Source organism: Scylla paramamosain, chromosome 46 (assembly GCF_035594125.1).
Source record: "Scylla paramamosain isolate STU-SP2022 chromosome 46, ASM3559412v1, whole genome shotgun sequence".
Classification (NCBI taxonomy): domain Eukaryota; kingdom Metazoa; phylum Arthropoda; class Malacostraca; order Decapoda; family Portunidae; genus Scylla; species Scylla paramamosain.
In genome coordinates, this window is record NC_087196.1 from 9,752,704 (window position 1) to 9,775,117 (window position 22,414).

Here is a 22,414-nt window from a genome sequence, read left to right on the forward strand (position 1 = left end):
CACAGTGGTCTATTATCAGCTGGAGCACCACATGAGCTGCTGGTGTACAAACAATTAATTTTATAAAGAACAAGGCCAGGGTTGGAACACACGTCTTGAACATGACGTTTTGTAATTTACACTCTGCGTAATGAGGCTGAAAAAACAATTAACAAAGGATTAACATCACTTATCTGGGACGTGAGTCGTGGCCATTGTGTGTGTGTGTGTTTCCACCTGACATTTCTTGGTAACTGAGTAAGAGTATTCACTGTAGGTAAGTTTGAATTCAAGAGAGCTGACTGAAGTTTCCCTTATTTCCATCTGTTTGATCCTTTATACATGTACAAATCAAATCAAGATGGGTTTGGATTCCATGAGACTTTTTATAACAGAGAGCTTAAGTTAAACTGATGGCTAGGAATATTTGCTCCACTCCAAAAGGGTTTCAATCTTAACTAGCTTTATACTGTGAGTGTTAGAACATTAAACCTTCTTTCAAGCCAGGTTTAGATTCCATATGTAGTTTTATAACTGAGAACAAATGTAAACTAAAAAGAATATTCACTTCACTCAAAAAAGGCATCAGTCTTATCAAACTTGCTTGTATTTTGAAACACTTCTGCGCCATACTTTCACTACTTTCAAAAGGCTCTAGTTAAAGTGAAACGAGTTTTATGAATGTTTTTTTTATGGTTCTAGTGAGAGATTAACAACATTTCTACATTATTAACAGGAGAAATACTCTAGAGAACCCGGCTAATCATCTCTGTGGCCTTGGAAAATAGTCGTGGTGAGAGAGCAAGGTGTTTCAGAATGCTGGCCACTGTACTGTAAGTGTCAAAATATTCCAAGACATTTTTAAGACCGGTTTGGATTCTGTTTGACTCATCACCATTGTCAGTTCCCTTATTTGCAATCTCGGAGATCCACAGTACTGTTTGTTGTAAGGGTGAGGAGCTGCTGTACATAAGTGAAATCTACGCGTTAGTAAAAGTTTCTATTTTACATGCAACGGTGCCACCTGCTCCATAATATAAAGTAAGGCTGCTGTTGTATTTCTTTGAGTATTGTTTTCAATATATATCCCCCTAAAATAAAGAAGTAAAGTTTGCTGCTAGTTTTGTTGACCTACCTGGGATGTGTTTGTTGTGACAGTTGATCAGAGGAATTACTCATTTATAAGATCAGCCTTGACTTCAAAATACAATGAGAAGCTATTGAAGGAGTAAGGTTTGTTTGTTTCACTGGCCTAGCTGGGATGTGTCTGAGTGCTGTGTGAATGACTGAATGCAGCACAGAACATACTAATTATAAGGAAACTAAAGTTGATTTCAAAGTAGAAAGAAAAACAGTCAAAGAAGCCTTTTTTTTTAATGTAGGAAGGACACTGGCCAAGGGCAACAAAAATCTAATAAAAAATATGCCCACTGAAATGCCAGTCCCATAAAAGGGTCAAAGCAGTGGTCAAAAATTGATGAATAAGTGTCTTGAAACCTCCCTCTTGAAGGAATTCAAGTCATAGGAAGGTGGAAATACAGAAGCAGGCAGGGAGTTCCAGAGTTTACCAGAGAAAGGGATGAATGATTGAGAAAAGCTTTTGATTCCACCCTGTCTAGAAGAGCAGTGAGTGGAACCCCCCCAGACATGTGAAGCATACTCCATACATGGACGGATAAGGCCCTTGTACAGAGTTAGCAGCTGGGGGGGTGAGAAAAACTGGCGGAGACGTCTCAGAACACCTAACTTCATAGAAGCTGTTTTAGCTAGAGATGAGATGTGAAGTTTCCAGTTCAGATTATAAGTAAAGGACAGACCGAGGATGTTCAGTGTAGAAGAGGGGAACAGTTGAGTGTCATTGAAGAAGAGGGGATAGTTGTCTGGAAGGTTGTGTCGAGTTGATAGATGGAGGAATTGAGTTTTTGAGGCATTGAACAATACCAAGTTTGCTCTGCCCCAATCAGAAATTTTAGAAAGATCAGAAGTCAAGCGTTCTGTGGCTTCCCTGCGGGATATGTTTACCTCCTGAAGGGTTGGACGTCTATGAAAAGACGTGGAAAAGTGCAGGGTGGTATCACCAGCGTAGGAGTGGATAGGACAAGAAGTTTGGTTTAGAAAGTGTTTAGTGTTGTTTGTTTCATTTGCCTAACTGGGATGTTTCTGTGCTAATTGTTCTGTGTGTGTGACTAGCCATCACTGAACTTGTTAATATCTAATGAAACTAAGCTTGACTGCAAAAGCTGTCAAAGAAGCAAAGTTTGTTGTGTTTCCTTAGCCTGGCTGGGATGTGTCTCTGCATCAACTGTCACATGTCAATGACCATCCATCACAACTAATGAAGCTCTGAGGAAAGTAGACATAAGAATGAAAGACTCTCATGAATGTGTCAGTACTTCATTTTGTTCAATCAGACAATGAATGACAATCTTAAGCCATAAACACGAGTGAAAAACTATTCACCAAATTGTGGAAGAATTAAACTTGGTATATTTCAAAATAAAAGACGGCGGAAGACGAATAAAAAACAGCAGTGAAATAACCAGCGTGTAGAACCATTCGTTACAAAGTGGCTGAATTAACCTTGATACATTTCAAAACAAAACCGTAAAAAAATAAATAAAATAACAATAATAATAATAATAATAATCAAATAAACTTCCTAGACTTGAAAGTAAAAGACAACGAGAGACAAACCACAAACAGCAGTGAAATAACCACCACTCTGCGGAACCATTCATCATGTTGTGGCTGAATTAACCTTGCTACATTTCAAAACAAAACAGTAATTATAAACCTGACAGCATGGACACTACCTATTTTTGGCCTTACATTCCAAAACGAAACAGTACACCTAAATATTGACAGTATGAAGATAACTAAACTTTCCTCTATTAGCTGAATAATTATTAACTCAGTGAAGTGACTGCCACAAGACCCAGTACCACCAAGCCAGTCAAGGCAGGGTGAGACGGAACAATTGCTCTTTCCTACTCAATATTCCATCAATTTCTATATCAAAATTCCTCACTGGAACATCAGATGGAGACTTTAGAATGAACAGTTTCACCTTCATCAATCTGTGTCCTGTCTGTCCACCTATCCACTCGGCAGGACACAAAAATATACTTCATTTACTTATGTGTCATTGGATGGGACCCCTAATTCTTGCACTGCTATGAAAAAATGCTTCAAATATATGATGGAACTAATGGCTACCTTACACACACACACACACACACACACACACACACACACACACACACACACACACACACACACACTATCACATAATTAGAGTGACAAAATTTTACACACACACACACACACACACACACACACACACACAATCTTACATATCTGGCTTCCATGGGTTGTCCCTCACAGACTGAATAAGCTTGAGCGCTTCATCGTACAGTGCTGCATCTGTAACACAACACCCACCACTTCAGTCTTGTGGCCTTCCTTACGTTAACTTATTTATTATTAGTAGTATTTATCATCATCAGTTTCCTATCACACCAGACCATATTCTGAAACACCTCTGCGCCACAGCTCCAATACTTTCAAAAGACTCTAATTGAATTGACATGGGTTTTCAAGTGTTTCTATGGTTCTAGTGACAGATTAACAAGAGAAACACCCTTAAGAACCTGGCTAATCATCTCTGTGACCTTGAAAAACAGTCATGGTGAGGCTACAGGGATGTTAAGAGTGTTTCTATGGTTCTAGTGACAGATTAACAAGATTGATACATAATTAACAGGAGAAACACTCTTGAGCACCCGGCTAATCATCTGTGGGCTTGAAAAACAGTCACAGTGAGAGAGTAAACCATTTCTGAATACAGCAAAAGGAGGAGGCCAGCTACTCACCAAACTTGTCGGCCTGCATTTGGGGGAACGTGATGTAACTCTGGCACATCACCTTCTGCCCCTGACCCACACCGTGCACCTCAATGACGCCCTCCAAGTTGTCCTGCAGGATGAGAAAAGGAGGAATTAGGTTAAGTTAGATTAATATTAGCAAGTGTTTATGTTCTACTGTATTGCATTACCTCCTTCCGAGTTAGTTTAGTGGACGACGAGGATGTTTAAAGTTTGGTTAGGTTAGTTCTATATAAAAGTTACTTCCTAGGTCTTTTATCATGTTTGGTTCTATTGTAATCCATTATCACACCCTCGTGCATTTCCTGGTGGTGATAATGATGGTAATGACAGTGGTGAAGGTGCATGGCAGTACCTGGAGGGGGTTGGGCAGGGTCACCATCACCATCTTGCCGTCACTTGCTTTCACCATCAGAGAGGAGCCAGAGGGGTCAACCTGGTGAGGAGAAATAATGAGATTTGTCACCACCAAACTGTCTGGATTGAGAGGTAATTACAAGTGCTGGAAGAGAGAAGTAGAGAGGTGCAGTGGTGATGTCAATAAATGAACTGTTATATGGCAGTAAAGAATCTCAACTTTTTATCATGACTCAACAAGGAGCGAGGAGCACGCTTCTCCCTCTCTCTCTCTCTCTCTTTTTCCTTAACTCTCCTCCCGACTCCCTCTCTCTCCCTGCTTGCCTTTCTCCCGTCTCTCTTTCTCTCCCTAGCTCCTCTTCCCCTCCCCTCTCCTCTCCCAGGCTACTTTGTCTCTCTCTCCCTTGCTTCTCTCCCCCGTCTCTCGTTCCTTGCCTCTCTCACCCTCGCTCCTCTCCCTATTCCCCATATCTCTCCCCTCTAGAAGAATAACGATAAAAACATGAAGAGTAACTAACAAACACAACGACTGAGGAGGTGAAATAAGCCGGCCTGCCACCACCACCACCACCACTGTCCTCCCTCACCTGTGCCACGGTGCCCACTAACACCACCTTCTGGCCTGTGTACATGGGCAGCAGGGCGCCGTTCACCCTCATGCTTGGCTCGCTGGCATTGGACACCATCACGCACACTGACACAAAGATCACAGGATATGTACTACACTATTTGTTGTGGTTCCCTTCCCGCGCTTTTGTCTGCTTCCATGTGGGGCAGAGTTGCCAGATTGTTTTGGCCACATTATCGTACTACACCGGTTGAAATTACTGTACTTCTGGTAAAATTATCATACATATGTAATTATTCCAAATATTATGCAAAACTGCCACTTTCCAAATACAGCAGAATTTAGGTTATATATATATATATATATATATATATATATATATATATATATATATATATATATATATATATATATGAGAGAGAGAGAGAGAGAGAGAGAGAGAGAGAGAGAGAGAGAGAGAGAGAGAGAGAGAGAGAGAGAGAGAGAGAGAGAGAGAGAGAGAGAGAGAGAGAGAGAGAGAGAGAGAGAGACTCCGCCAGTAATTTCTTTATTGTTACTCGTTCACAGACGGCAAGTTCTGTGACTCCCTCCCTCTCCCTCTCCCTCGCCCACACAAGATGTCGGTGCAGATAGAAAAAAAAAAAAAAGAGAGGGAGTGCTGAGGAAAACTGGCCTGACTTGCAGTAAAGTAGATGTGTATTATTACACATCTACATCACACACACACACACACACACACACACACACACACACACACTGCATAAGCATATGTACAACGAAAGACAAGGCAACACACACACACACACACACACACACACACACACACACTGCATAAGCATATGTACAACGAAAGACAAGGCAACACACACACACACACACACACACACACACACACACACACACACTGCATAAGCATCTTTACAACGAAAGACAAGGCAACACACACACACACACACACACACACACAGCATAAGCATATGTACAACGAAAGACAAGGCAACACACACACACACACACACACACACACACACACACACACACACACACACACAGCATAAGCATATGTACAACGAAAGACAAGGCAACACACACACACACACACACACACACACACACACACACACACACACACACACTGCATAAGCATCTTTACAACGAAAGACAAGACAACACACACACACACACACACACACACACACACACTGCATAAGCAACTGTACAACATAAGACAAGGCAACACACACACACACACACACACACACACACACACACACACACACACACACACACAGCATAAGCATATGTACAACGAAAGACAAGGCAACACACACACACACACACACACACACACACACACACACACACACACACTGCATAAGCATCTTTACAACGAAAGACAAGACAACACACACACACACACACACACACACACACTGCATAAGCATCTGTACAACATAAGACAAGGCAACACACACACTACATCACCATCTGTACAACGAAAAATAAGGCAACACACACACACACACACACACACACACACACACACACACACACCTTGAAATACCTTGAAAAAAAACACTGAATATTTACTGGGAGGGACTGGAAGGGAGTTACGGAAGGTACTACTCTGATAACGTCACGGTCCGGGGGGGGGCCTTGTGACGTCACGGGGGGGGTTGATGACGTCACAGAGAACGTTATTTACGTACGTACGTATTTCATTTTGAAAATGACCCCTCTAAAAAACGCAGCTAGACAGGAATGCTTTATAAATTTAGATTTGCCACATTTATTAACTAATGCCACAAATACCAACACATTTCAAAACGCAGTAGTATTAAAGATATTTAAAAAGAAGTATCTGGAAACTGTTCGAATTTTCACCCCATTTAAAATCGTTCAAATGTCCACCCATTCTGGCTTAAACATAACGGAAAACACTTTAAAAAATCTGAACTATTTTCTAAAACCATTTAAAGTGAGCTACAAGCACAAATAAAAAAAAATTACCGAAAAAAATTCAATATTATTGGAAGTTGAACACGAATAAAAACAAGTGTACGGTGCACGCATTTCACTGAGCGGGACGGCAACACACTTAAAAAAACATCAACTATTTTTTAAAAGCAATAAGAACCTAGTACAGGCTAAAATAAAAAATTTAGTTTTGGGACCGTAAAAATATACGCCGAAAACGGCCCTCTTATTTACACAAAAACAACGCCAAAATCACCTCTTTTCATGCAACACACGCGCTCAAATAACTTAAAAAACAACGAAATATTTTTACAAACCATAAAATCTTAGCTACAAGCCGAAATAAAATACTTAGGAAATAAAAAAAATAATATTGGAACCGGGGGGTCCGGGGAGCCTTATCCAAGATGGCGGTGGGGGCCAGTGGAGGGGACGACCAACCCTTCTCACTCATTTAAACCCTCGTCAAACTTAAACTAAGAAATGGCAGGTATATCTAACGAGCGGATATTAAAGCTAGGACATGTGGCTCCGCTTTGCGACAGTATTGGTTTAAAACACTAGCAGATAAGATAGATAATGGCTGATAAATTGAGATGACCCAGATTGTTTACATTTTCATTAAGTTAAATTTTACGGTTTTTAGCAACGAGACGAGGCTGACACAGGGATATATTGTGCTGGAGGTTAGGTGAGATGTGTTAAAATGAGTTAAAACCGTGGATTGTTCAGTTATTCATTAAAAAGTTACGTTAAGTTACCTAAATTTATTCTAACACTTCCTGACCTTACCTTCCCTGTGGTGGTGATGGTGGTGGTGCCTCCTTGTCACTATGGCTGGCTGTCTAGCACCTTCTCACAGCCAAACTTTTCTTTATTTTGCTTGTTTTCACCCACTGCTGCCTTCGGGTGTCCACTGCTAGAGCCCACGCCTTCCTCATTACCAACTAAAGAAGGTTTAACTCATGGGTAAGCCTTGGCAGCCACTGTGTAGGCGTGGTTACACACAAAAAAAACAAAAAATATTCTGTCAGGCTGGGAGTTGAAACAGACGCCTACTAACACCACCCATAGAGGCGACACACTGACTGTTTAAAGTGTCAGGCAGCAGCAACTTTTCACTCTTTCCAACGAGCCGCCATTTATTTATTTATTTTATATATATATATATATATATATATATATATATATATATATATATATATATATATATATATATATATATATATATATATATATATATATATATATATATATATATATATATATATATATATATATATATATATATATATATATATATATATATTTGTTCATCCGTTATCTATTTAGGCACTTATTTATTTACTTGTTTGCTTTCAAAACTCACAATTACATTTGCGTTAATAACCTGATTACTGATCCATTCTTATTACAGTAATCTAAACACTAATTCTTCTTAATTTATTTTATTAAGCCTAAATCCATCATATATGTTATCATCTAACCTAAATGCCTCAAAATTTATTATTCATTTACTATCAGAAGGAATTTTTATTCTCTATATTTTATACTTTCAAATTTCAAAGTTTACTGTTGCCAACTCTTGTATCTAGAAACTTCATGAGGCCATTACACCATGTTCTATGAATCTGCTGCCTCGAATCCTTGGAGGGGAAGTGGGTGCACACCTCACTACCTGTCCACCTCCCTAGAGTTAACCAATATCTTCACTCCTTCATCTCCTATTCTGTCCACCTTCTCAATGCAAAAGTCAACCAGTTTATTAATTCTTTCACCACTATTCTGTCCAATTCCCCAATACAAGAGTCAACCAGTATATTCACTCTTTCACCATTATTCTGTCCACCTCCCCAATGCAAGAGTCAACCAGTATATTCACTCTTTCACCACTATTCTGTCCACCTCCCCAATGCAAGAGTCAACCAGTATATTCATTCTTTCACCACTATTCTGTCCACCTCCCCAATGTAACAGTCAACCAGTATATTCACTCTTTCACCAATATTCCATCCACCTCCGCAATGCAAGAGTCAACCAGTATATTCACTCTTTCACCACTATTCTGTCCACCTCCCCAATGTATGAGTCAAGCAGTATATTCACTCTTTCACCATCTATTCCATCCACCTCCCCAATCACTGTCTATCTGCCTGTGGTACATAAGCATGTACAAAGGAATATTTCTAAGATAAGTGTGTAATAGGCTAACCTAACACACACACAACAATTGGTTCTACTTCAAATTAATTTACTGTCTAACAATCTGTCTGTGATATATATGCACTGCTAAGAGCTTGTATATAGACTATGCTAACCTAACCTAACACACATACAATAAAATAAACAAATGTCATATGATACATTTTTTATTTACAGATAAAGTATATTTACAACACTACACAATGAAAAACATGAATACGATGGCTCAATCTATATATACATGGACTCTTGCAACCAAAACATCATGATATTTCCTGCACAAATGACAGTGCAGGAAACAAATGAAAGGAGTAATGCATGACATGATAATAATAATAATAATACTAAGCTTAGCATGAGGAATGACAATGATTATAATTCAACCAGCATTGATTGGCAGATTTTATGATGAAATGTTGTTACAAGCTATTATAGGCACGTACCATCACCAGTTCATTAATATAGGCTCTTTTTGAGGAGGCAGAGGCCAAGAGAAGGAGAGAGAGAAAGGTGTTAGGCAAGAAACAAAACAATAATCTCACTTCATCTCACCTCTATCTCTCTAAACCTCTCTAACTTGTCTACATTTCTCATTATAAATATTTTTGAAAGTTTAAGCTGGGAGAGAGACAGGAATAATCTCACTTCATCTCACCTCTCTCTCTCTTAACCTCCCTAACTTGTCTAAATGTCTCATTGTTGATATTTTTAGAGGTTCAGGGGAGACAAAAGTTGATATGAGGTGTTATGAGAGAAAATACATAGGAATATTCTCACTTCATCTCACCTCTCTCTCTTAACCTCCTTCCTAACTTGTCTAAATGCATTATACATATTTTTTTAGAGGTTCAGGAGAGAGACAGAGGTGATGTGAGGTGAAAAAAGTCGGTAACAAACTCATCTCGCTTCATCTCACCTCTTTCTGTCTCTTCACCTCCTCTCTAACTCACCTAAATGTCACAGATATTTTTAGCACACTTTTTTAGGCATAAGTAACGTATTCACAACTACTCACAACGCACACAGCTGTTTGATTCCACACGTCTAAGTCAACCTTCAGTGTTCGGCAGCAAACAAACATATGAGGTGTGTTTGGCGTGCAGTGTTACCACCACAAATACAAACACTCTCATTGGGACCTGAAGATCTCGTGTTGTTTGTACCTGTTTTGCCATTGTGTGATGGATGTAGGTCTAATGTTGTCTTTTAGTATATAGTAATCTTTTATGACCTTTTAAACTAATACTGGTAAATTTTATAGAATCTCTTCTTATTAAAAGGCTTCTCACTTATCTTCACTGTTCTGTCGTTTTGTTTTAAGCGTTAATGCTTCTTTAAAACTTAAACTGCCAAACTTTTCCTCATGTCCCCTCTGATAACAAGACTTTCTGCTTATTTTCACTTATTCACATCCCTATTCTGTTCTTTAAATGTGTAGTAATCTTTTTAAGTATCACCGGTTACTTTAAATATGTAGTAATCTTTTTAAGTATTGACTTTTAAAGTAACACTGCCAAAAGTTTTCTCATGTCCCCCTGATAACAAGACTTTCTACTTATTCTCATTTATTTTCACCCCTATTCTGTCCTTTAAATATGTAATAAGTCTTTTTAAGTATCGCCTTTCAAACTAACACTGCCAAACTTCTTAGAATGCCCTCCTATTCTGTCTACCTCACTAGTACAAGAGTTAACCAGTATCTTCACAAGACTTTCTATATATTTTCATCCCTATTCTGTCCTTTCAACATGTAATAATCTTTCAAGTATAATCTTTCAAGCTAACAATGCCAAACTTTTAAGAATCCTCTCCTATTCTGTCCACCCCACTAGTGCAAGAGCTAAACAGTACCTCCACTTTTTCAACCCCTTCACTGTTACACTCTAAAATCTGCCAGTTTGTATTTCCTATGACAATTTCTCTTTATTCTCATCCCTATTCTGTCCACCTCACTAGTGCAAGAGCCAGGCAGTATTGTCATTGTTTCACCCCTTCACTGGTGCACTCTGGGACTCTGCCTGTCAGTGTTTCTATCTCAAAAGAGGAGTATTAGACACCTCAGGAACTTTTTTTTCTGCCTTGGCCAGTCTCCTTAATATGAAAAGTAATGATATATAAATAGTAATTGTAATTTTGGGTTAATTGTTGTTAGTTTTTCCCTGTTGGCCAGACTCTAAACTAAAAAAAATAAATAAATAAAAATAAATAAATAAATAGCTATAAATAAAACCGAATACATGAATAAACACAAAAAATACCAATAACACTAAATCATTAACTAAACAAACAGTAAATAAAATAAAACGATATAAACAAATAAACAAGAAAATAACAATAAATCTAACTGTATGCCAGGCAGGCTAAATAAATAAGACAAAAATAAACAAGAAAATAATAAAAATATCAAAAATAATAAAAAAATAAATAAATAAAATAATAATAATAAAACTACCCATTTATATATCAGTCCAGCAATCACAAACACAGGACAGCCCAAATAATAATAAACAGAACCATAAAAACCTTAAGAATATGGCTACTTTCAAATAAAAAACACATAAATAAAATAAATAAATAAACAAATCAATAATAAATAAATAACAATACCAAATCTACCTATTTACATACAGAGCTGCTTAAACAACAATAAGACCATACAAGACCCTTAAAAGCATGGAAGGATTGTATCAGTATTGCCAAGACTAGCTATGAACCCCTTGTGACATCAACAACATAGGTGCATCTAATGTACTGCAACTTTTCAATGCCCCATTTGGTAAACTTTTAAAAATATTCACCCTACAAGATTTAAACCTACAATATAATTCACATGAGAAGTTGTCATGTTAGATTTTTGTAGGGAGGAAGTTATCTTAGAAGTGTAAATGTAGATAATGAATTACAATGTAAGTTACGTTACTGCCGTTGTTTATATTAGATGTCTCAGGTTATTTAAAATTGTTTATGAGTGAAATTAATGTAAAAATGCTGGCCCATCCCTAGTGTATGTGTGTGTGTGTGTGTGTGTGTGTGTTTATTTACCTAGTTGTAGTTACCTAGGTGTGTGTGTGTGTGTGTGTGTGTGTCTGGAACCCATTAATATCACAGCTGTATCTGGAATAGCATCACTCATTACTTCACAATACATTCCCCTGCCTCTCCCCCCAAAGACACATCACCTTAACATTATTTACACTCATAATACTACTAATTAAAAACACACACACACACACACACACACACACACACACACACACACACAGACAGACGAAAGAGGAACGTTCAATCAAGTGGAGGAAGAGGAAGAGGAGGAGCAGGAGGAGGAGGAAGAGGCAGAGATAAATGAAGGATAAAAAAGAATGATACAGTAAAATCCCTCTTATCCGGCATCAACGGGACCGCCGACATGCCGGATACTTGAATATTGCCGGATACTTGAATAGAAGTGAAGTTATGTCCACAATCACCAGCCTACACTCACCCATCTTACCATAACAAAGATCAGCTGCTTAAGTGTAAGCACAACACGCTTCCTCTTTTCTACAACTTTAGGCATGATGAAGGCGTCAGGCAATAAACAGTGCACATGCGGGACTGAGTCACTGAGTAAACACAGTGCAGTGGGCCGCAGGTGGCGCAAAGCAGAGTGCTCTGGTAGCGAGGGGACAAAGTATGCCTCGCGTGTGAATTTTAATCGATTTTATGAGTACACATTGATTTTTTATTGATTTTAAGGCTCGGGGAAAAATGTGCCGGATACTTGAAGCTGCCGGATACTCGAATGCCGGATGAGAGGGATTTTGCTGTAATTACAACTCATGACACAACTCATGGAGGAATACTTCATCAAGTGGAGGTGGTGGAGGAGGTGGAGAGTGATGTAGTGGAAGAGGAGGAGGCGGTGAAGTGGGAGCGTTGGCGGGACAGACGGAAGTGGTCCTCTGGCAAGATGTCCTCCACGCTGCGGCCCTGCAGGGGACGCAGCGGCCGCCGGGCTCTCAGGCCGCGTGTGGTGGGGCGGCACGCTGGGTCCCGGGATAGCATCAGCTTGAGGAGGGAGCTCTGCGGGGCGGGATGTGTGTTAAGGCACGGGAAAGTTGGTAAAGTTTGCTGCAGCTAACAATAGGCACAGAGAAGTCAAGACAAAATTGGTGTTCTCACACATCAAGGCACAGAAAGGTCAGGACAAGTTGCTGTTCTCACGCATCACCACAGAAAGATCAGGAGAGAATTGCTGTTTTTAAAAAGTTACAGGAAAAACACAAACCAAACAGCTTCACCTCACCAATTCCTCCCATCTGTCTCACCTCATCAGGGAAGTTGTCCTCAAACTTTGGAGGGAAGAGCAGCTCCTCCCTGAGCCGCGTCATGACGGCCAGGCGCTCCATGCCCGTCCCAAAGGGCACCAGCATCTCAAAGAACACCAGGCCCAGTGAGTAGATGTCCACCTTGTAGTCGTACACCTGCCCACTCACCTGACAATGACAAGAGAGGTGACTGTGTGTGGTGTGGTTAGGTTAGGTTAGGTTACGTTAGTTTACATATTCTTAGGTTAATTTTGACTTGGTTTAGATCAGTTTTGGTTTAAGTTAGTTAGATTAGTTTAAGTTAGGTTAGTTTACATATTCTTAGGTTAATTTTGATTTGGTTTAGGTCGGTTTAGGCTGAAGTTAGTCTAGTTTAGGTTTGGTTAGATCAGGTTAGGTTAGGTTTGGTTAGGGTAATTTAAGTTTAGTTAGGTTAGTTAAGATTTGGTCAGGTTAGTTTAGGTTAATGCAGGTTAGGTTAGAGTAGCACCACATACCTGCTCTGGACTCATGTAGAGGCGAGTTCCAACACGATGAGTATGCGTGCGCTCAGCGGGGAACCTCTGCAGGTGTGTGGCAGGTGTGTAGGCGGCCTGCTGCTCCTCCTCCTCCGCGATGGTGGTGACCAGGCCGAAGTCACCCACCTTCACTTTGCCCTCCAAGGAGAAGAAAATGTTGGACGGCTGCAGGAGAGACAGAGAGAGAATTAGTTGTGGAGGTAGGGGAGAGTGAGAGAAAGAAAGAGATATTGGATGAAAGAGGCAAAAGAGAGAGAGAGAGAGAGAGAGAGAGAGAGAGAGAGAGAGAGAGAGAGAGAGAGAGAGAGAGAGAGAGAGAGAGAGAGAGAGAGAGAGAGAGAGAGAGAGAGAGAGAGAGAGAGAGAGAGAGAGAGAAAATAGTTACAGTTCTAATCAGTTTCATCACAATACACCATCAATTCAAGTTCTGCGTTCTCTAACACATGTAAAATCTATGTTCCCCTCAGCCCAGTCGGTCACCATTCATCACATTCCCCACATTATCACATCCTATATATAATTCTCCCACATCATTCTCATCACCAGTGTTACCATCACACACACACACACACACACACACGTAAGAGACACTTCTGCCAGTCACTGCGATCTCTTATCTGGTGAAAAACAATTCTGATCTACTGTGCAATGTTTGATTAGGTGTAAGTCATGAGAGGAGAGAGAGAGAAAGAGTGAGAGCAGGCTGGGTGGCCCTGTGGTGCATACAGTGTTATGTCAATGCCAGAAGGTTGTGAGGTCACTCCTGGCTCCTTGCAAATGTGTGGTGGGAGAGGTAGCACTGATTGATGCCACAACACTTTGCTGTTGTGTCTTTTAACTTACAAAAAGCTACAGACCCTTTCATACTTTTTATTTTGAGAGAACTGCATGTGGTGTGATACTGTTGGCAAGACCCTTTCGGACTTCCTATTCTGAGAGAACGGCACCTGGTCAAATATTGTCAGCTTAAGAACAAAAGGCAAGACCATTCCTTCCTTCCTTCCTTCCTAGGTTGAGAGAATAAAACAGCACCTGCTCTAATATTATCAGCTGGAGTACAAAAAGCAATGAGCTCTTCCTTCTTTCCTAGGTTGAGAGAACACAGTGGTCTATTATCAGCTGGAGCACCACATGAGCTGCTGGTGTACAAACAATTAATTTTATAAAGAACAAGGCCAGGGTTGGAACACACGTCTTGAACATGACGTTTTGTAATTTACACTCTGCGTAATGAGGCTGAAAAAACAATTAACAAAGGATTAACATCATTTATCTGGGACGTGAGTCGTGGCCATTGTGTGTGTGTGTGTTTCCACCTGACATTTCTTGGTAACTGAGTAAGAGTATTCACTGTAGGTAAGTTTGAATTCAAGAGAGCTGACTGAAGTTTCCCTTATTTCCATCTGTTTGATCCTTTATACATGTACAAATCAAATCAAGATGGGTTTGGATTCCATGAGACTTTTTATAACAGAGAGCTTAAGTTAAACTGATGGCTAGGAATATTTGCTCCACTCCAAAAGGGTTTCAATCTTAACTGGCTTTATACTGTGAGTGTTAGAACATTAAACCTTCTTTCAAGCCAGGTTTAGATTCCATATGAAGTTTTATAACTGAGAACAAATGTAAACTAAAAAGAATATTCACTTCACTCAAAAAAGGCATCTGTCTTATCAAACTTGCTTGTATTTTGAAACACTTCTGCGCCATACTTTCACTACTTTCAAAAGGCTCTAGTTAAAGTGAAATGAGTTTTACGAATGTTTTTTTATGGTTCTAGTGAGAGATTAACAACATTTCTACATTATTAACAGGAGAAATACTCTAGAGAACCTGGCTAATCATCTCTGTGGCCTTGGAAAATAGTCGTGGTGAGAGAGCAAGGTGTTTCAGAATGCTGGCCACTGTACTGTAAGTGTCAAAATATTCCAAGACATTTTTAAGACCGGTTTGGATTCTGTTTGACTCATCACCATTGTCAGTTCCCTTATTTGCAATCTCGGAGATCCACAGTACTGTTTGTTGTAAGGGTGAGGAGCTGCTGTACATAAGTGAAATCTACGCGTTAGTAAAAGTTTCTATTTTACATGCAACGGTGCCACCTGCTCCATAATATAAAGTAAGGCTGCTGTTGTATTTCTTTGAGTATTGTTTTCAATATATATCCCCCTAAAATAAAGAAGTAAAGTTTGTTGCTAGTTTTGTTGGCCTACCTGGGATGTGTTTGTTGTGACAGTTGATCAGAGGAGTTACTCATTTATAAGATCAGCCTTGACTTCAAAATACAATGAGAAGCTATTGAAGGAGTAAGGTTTGTTTGTTTCACTGGCCTAGCTGGGATGTGTCTGAGTGCTGTGTGAATGACTGAATGCAGCACAGAACATACCAATTATAAGGAAACTAAAGTTGATTTCAAAGTAGAAAGAAAAACAGTCAAAGAAGACTTTTTTTTTTATGTAGGAAGGACACTGGCCAAGAGCAACAAAAATCTAATAAAAAAAATGCCCACTGAAATGGCAGTCCCATAAAAGGGTCAAAGCAGTGGTCAAAAATTGATGAATAAGTGTCTTGAAACCTCCCTCTTGAAGGAATTCAAGTCACAGGAAGGTGGAAATACAGAAGCAGGCAGGGAGTTCCAGAGTTTACCAGAGAAAGGGATGAATGATTGAGAAAAGCTTTTGATTCCACCCTGTCTAGAAGAGTAGTATGAGTGGAACCCCACCAGACATGTGAAGCATACTCCATATATGGACAGATAAGGCCCTTGTACAGAGTTAGCAGCTGGGGGGGTGAGAAAAACTGGCAGAGACGTCTCAGAACACCTAACTTCATAGAAGCTGTTTTAGCTAGAGATGAGATGTGAAGTTTCCAGTTCAGATTATAAGTAAAGGACAGACCGAGGATGTTCAGTGTAGAAGAGGGGGACAGTTGAGTGTCATTGAAGAAGAGGGGATAGTTGTCTGGAAGGTTGTGTCGAGTTGATAGATGGAGGAATTGAGTTTTTGAGGCATTGAACAATACCAAGTCTGCTCTGCCCCAATCAAAAATTTTAGAAAGATCAGAAGTCAAGCGTTCTGTGGCTTCCCTGCGTGATATGTTTACCTCTTGAAGGGTTGGACGTCTATGAAAAGACATGGAAAAGTGCAGGGTGCTATCATCAGCGTAGGAGTGGATAGGACAAGAAGTTTGGTTTAGAAAGTGTTTAGTGTTGTTTGTTTCATTTGCCTAACTGGGATGTTTCTGTGCTAATTGTTTGTTCTGTGTGTGTGACTAGCCATCACTGAACTTGTTAATATCTAATGAAACTAAGCTTGACTGCAAAAGCTGTCAAAGAAGCAAAGTTTGTTGTGTTTCCTTAGCCTGGCTGGGATGTGTCTCTGCATCAACTGTCACATGTCAATGACCATCCATCACAACTAATGAAGCTCTGAGGAAAGTAGACATAAGAATGAAAGACTCTCATGAATGTGTCAGTACTTCATTTTGTTCAATCAGACAATGAATGACAATCTTAAGCCATAAACACGAGTGAAAAACTATTCACCAAATTGTGGAAGAATTAAACTTGGTATATTTCAAAATAAAAGACGGCGGAAGACGAATAAAAAACAGCAGTGAAATAACCAGCGTGTAGAACCATTCGTTACATTGTGGCTGAATTAACCTTGATACATTTCAAAACAAAACCGTAAAAAAATAAATAAAATAATAATAATAATAATAATAATCAAATAAACTTCCTAGACTTGAAAGTAAAAGACAACGAGAGACAAACCACAAACAGCAGTGAAATAACCACCACTCTGCGGAACCATTCATCATGTTGTGGCTGAATTAACCTTGCTACATTTCAAAACAAAACAGTAATAATAAACCTGACAGCATGGACACTACCTATTTTTGACCTTACATTCCAAAACAAAACAGTATACCTAAATATTGACAGTATGAAGATAACTAAACTTTCCTCTATTAGCTGAATAATTATTAACTCAGTGAAGTGACTGCCACAAGACCCAGTACCACCAACCCAGTCAAGGCAGGGTGAGACGGAACAATTGCTCTTTCCTACTCAATATTCCATCAATTTCTATATCAAAATTCCTCACTGGAACATCAGATGGAGACTTTAGAATGAACAGTTTCACCTTCATCAATCTGTGTCCTGTCTGTCCACCTATCCACTCGGCAGGACACAAAAATATACTTCATTTACTTATGTGTCATTGGATGGGACCCCTAATTCTTGCACTGCTATGAAAAAATGCTTCAAATATATGATGGAACTAATGGCTACCTTACACACACACACACACACACACACACACTATCACATAATTAGAGTGACAAAATTTTACACACACACACACACACACATACAATCTTACATATCTGGCTTCCATGGGTTGTCCCTCACAGACTGAATAAGCTTCAGCGCTTCATCGTACAGTGCTGCATCTGTAACACAACACCCACCACTTCAGTCTTGTGGCCTTCCTTACGTTAACTTATTTATTATTAGTAGTATTTATCATCATCAGTTTCCTATCACACCAGACCATATTCTGAAACACCTCTGCGCCACAGCTCCAATACTTTCAAAAGACTCTAATTGAATTGACATGGGTTTTCAAGTGTTTCTATGGTTCTAGTGACAGATTAACAAGAGAAACCCTTAAGAACCTGGCTAATCATCTCTGTGACCTTGGAAAACAGTCATGGTGAGGCTACAGGGATGTTAAGAGTGTTTCTATGGTTCTAGTGACAGATTAACAAGATTTATACATAATTAACAGGAGAAACACTCTTGAGCACCCGGCTAATCATCTGTGGCCTTGAAAAACAGTCACAGTGAGAGAGTAAAGCATTTCTGAATACGGCAAAAGGAGGAGGCCAGCTACTCACCAAACTTGTCGGCCTGCATTTGGGGGAACGTGATGTAACTCTGGCACATCACCTTCTGCCCCTGACCCACACCGTGCACCTCAATGACGCCCTCCAAGTTGTCCTGCAGGATGAGAAAAGGAGGAATTAGGTTAAGTTAGATTAATATTAGCAAGTGTTTATGTTCTACTGTATTGCATTACCTCCTTCCGAGTTAGTTTAGTGGATGACGAGGATGTTTAAAGTTTGGTTAGGTTAGTTCTATATAAAAGTTACTTCCTAGGTGTTTTTATCATGTTTGGTTCTATTGTAATCCATTATCACACCCTCGTGCATTTCCTGGTGGTGATAATGATGGTAATGACAGTGGTGAAGGTGCATGGCAGTACCTGGAGGGGGTTGGGCAGGGTCACCATCACCATCTTGCCGTCACTTGCTTTCACCATCAGAGAGGAGCCAGAGGGGTCAACCTGGTGAGGAGAAATAATGAGATTTGTCACCACCAAACTGTCTGGATTGAGAGGTACTTACAAGTGCTGGAAGAGAGAAGTAGAGAGGTGCAGTGGTGATGTCAATAAATGAACTGTTATAAATTATGGCAGTAAGGAATCTCAACTTTTTATCATGACTCAACAAGGAGCGAGGAGCAGGCTTCTCTCTCTCTCTCTCTCTCTCTCTCTCTCTCTCTCTCTTTTTCCTTAACTCTCCTCCCGACTCCCTCTCTCTCCCTGCTTGCCTTTCTCCCGTCTCTCTTTCTCTCCCTAGCTCCTCTTCCCCTCCCCTCTCCTCTCCCAGGCTACTTTGTCTCTCTCTCCCTTGCTTCTTTCCCCCGTCTCTCGTTCCTTGCCTCTCTCACCCTCGCTCCTCTCCCTATTCCCCATATCTCTCCCCTCTAGAAGAATAACAATAAAAACATGAAGAGTAACTAACAAACACAACGAGTGAGGAGGTGAAATAAGCCGGCCTGCCACCACCACCACCACCACTGTCCTCCCTCACCTGTGCCACGGTGCCCACTAACACCACCTTCTGGCCTGTGTACATGGGCAGCAGGGCGCCGTTCACCCTCATGCTTGGCTCGCTGGCATTGGACACCATCACGCACACTGACACAAAGATCACAGGATATGTACTACACTATTTGTTGTGGTTCCCTTCCCGCGCTTTTGTCTGCTTCCATGTGGGGCAGAGTTGCCAGATTGTTTTGGCCACATTATCGTACTACACCGGTTGAAATTACTGTACTTCTGGTAAAATTATCATACATATGTAATTATTCCAAATATTATGCAAAACTGCCACTTTCCAAATACAGCAGAATTTAGGTTATATATATATATATATATATATATATATATATATATATATATATATATATATATATAGAGAGAGAGAGAGAGAGAGAGAGAGAGAGAGAGAGAGAGAGAGAGAGAGAGAGAGAGAGAGAGAGAGAGAGAGAGAGAGAGAGAGAGAGAGAGAGACTCCGCCAGTAATTTCTTTATTGTTACTCGTTCACAGACGGCAAGTTCTGTGACTCCCTCCCTTTCCCTCTCCCTCGCCCACACAAGATGTCGGTGCAGATAGAAAAAAAAAAAGCGCTATGAGTGTTCTGCCCTCACGCGCGGCTGGAAAAGAGAGTGAGTGCTGAGGAAAACTGGCCTGACTTGCGGTAAAGTAGATGTGTATTATTACACATCTACATCACACACACACACACACACACACACACACACACACACACACACTGCATAAGCATATGTACAACGAAAGACAAGGCAACACACACACATACACACACACACACACACACACACACACACACACACACACACACACTGCATAAGCATATGTACTCGTACAACGAAAGACAAGGCAACACACACACACACACACACACACACACACACACACACACACACACACACACACACTGCATAAACATATGTACAACGAAAGACAAGGCAACACACACACACACACACACACTGCATAAGCATCTTTACAACGAAAGACAAGGCAACACACACACACACACACACACACACACACACACTGCATAAGCATCTTTACAACGAAAGACAAGGCAACACACACACACACACACACACACACACACACACACACACACACACACACACAGCATAAGCATATGTACAACGAAAGACAAGGCAACACACACACACACACACACACACACACACACACTGCATAAGCATCTTTACAACGAAAGACAAGACAACACACACACACACACACAAACACACACTGCATAAGCATCTGTACAACATAAGACAAGGCAACACACACACACACACACACACACACACACACACACACACACACACACACTGCATAAGCATCTTTACAACGAAAGACAAGACAACACACACACACACACACACACACACACACACTGCATAAGCATCTGTACAACATAAGACAAGGCAACACACACACTACATCACCATCTGTACAACGAAAAATAAGGCAACACACACACACACACACACACACACACACACACATACACACACACACACACACACACACACCTTGAAATACCTTGAAAAAAACACTGAATATTTACTGGGAGGGACTGGAAGGGAGTTACGGAAGGTACTACTCTGATAACGTCACGGTCCGGGGGGGGCCTTGTGACGTCACGGGGGGGGTTGATGACGTCACAGAGAACGTTATTTACGTACGTACGTATTTCATTTTGAAAATGACCCCTCTAAAAAACGCAGCTAGACAGGAATGCTTTATAAATTTAGATTTGCCACATTTATTAACTAATGCCACAAATACCAACACATTTCAAAACGCAGTAGTATTAAAGATATTTAAAAAGCAGTATCTGGAAACTGTTGGAATTTTCACCCCATTTAAAATCGTTCAAATGTCCACCCATTCTGGCTTAAACATAACGGAAAACACTTTAAAAAATCTGAACTATTTTCTAAAACCATTTAAAGTGAGCTACAAGCACAAATAAAAAAAAATTACCGAAAAAAATTCAATATTATTGGAAGTTCAACACGAATAAAAACAAGTGTACGGTGCACGCATTTCACTGAGCGGGACGGCAACACACTTAAAAAAACATCAACTATTTTTAAAAGCAATAAGAACCTAGTACAGGCTGAAATAAAAAATTTAGTTTTGGGACCGTAAAAATATACGCCGAAAACGGCCCTCTTATTTACACAAAAACAACGCCAAAATCACCTCTTTTCATGCAACACACGCTCTCAAATAACTTAAAAAACAACGAAATATTTTTACAAACCATAAAATCTTAGCTACAAGCCGAAATAAAATACTTAGGAAATAAAAAAAATAATATTGGAACCGGGGGTCCGGGGAGCCTTATCCAAGATGGCGGTGGGGGCCAGTGGAGGGGACGACCAACCCTTCTCACTCATTTAAACCCTCGCCAAACTTAAACTAAGTAATGGCAGGTATATCTAACGAGCGGATATTAAAGCTAGGTCATGTGGCTCCGCTTTGCGACAGTATTGGTTTAAAACACTCACAGATAAGATAGATAATGGCTGATAAATAGAGATGACCCAGATTGTTTACATTTTCATTAAGTTAAATTTTACGGTTTTTTAGCAACGAGACGAGGCTGACACAGGGATATATTGTGCTGGAGGTTAGGTGAGATGCGTTAAAATGAGTTAAAACCGTGGATTGTTCAGTTATTCATTAAAAAGTTACGTTAAGTTACCTAAA

General features: G+C 40.1%; 2 protein-coding genes across 3 annotated transcripts; both read right to left on the reverse strand.

The window, feature by feature from the left end:
• Positions 1 to 2,357: 2,357 nt before the first annotated feature.
• LOC135094725 (replication protein A 14 kDa subunit-like) lies at positions 2,358 to 5,015 on the reverse strand. The gene is made up of 4 exons (XM_063995060.1): positions 4,808 to 5,015; positions 4,219 to 4,299; positions 3,852 to 3,954; positions 2,358 to 3,402 (listed from the first exon to the last, which is right to left on the reverse strand). The coding sequence occupies exons 1-4, from the start codon at positions 4,904 to 4,906 to the stop codon at positions 3,329 to 3,331; spliced, it is 357 nt and encodes a 118-aa protein (XP_063851130.1). The 5' UTR covers positions 4,907 to 5,015; the 3' UTR covers positions 2,358 to 3,328.
• A 12,239-nt stretch (positions 5,016 to 17,254) lies between these two features.
• Positions 17,255 to 19,891, reverse strand: LOC135094728 (replication protein A 14 kDa subunit-like). Of its 2 annotated transcripts, none has more exons than XM_063995063.1 (4): positions 19,607 to 19,891; positions 19,066 to 19,146; positions 18,698 to 18,800; positions 17,255 to 18,250 (listed from the first exon to the last, which is right to left on the reverse strand). In XM_063995063.1, exons 1-4 carry the CDS (start codon positions 19,772 to 19,774, stop codon positions 18,177 to 18,179), a joined length of 426 nt encoding a protein of 141 aa, XP_063851133.1. In that variant the 5' UTR covers positions 19,775 to 19,891; the 3' UTR covers positions 17,255 to 18,176. The 2 variants fall into 2 exon arrangements, with proteins under 2 accessions (XP_063851133.1, XP_063851134.1); XM_063995064.1 differs by having other exon boundaries at positions 19,676 to 19,886.
• Between the last annotated feature and the right edge of the window lie 2,523 nt (positions 19,892 to 22,414).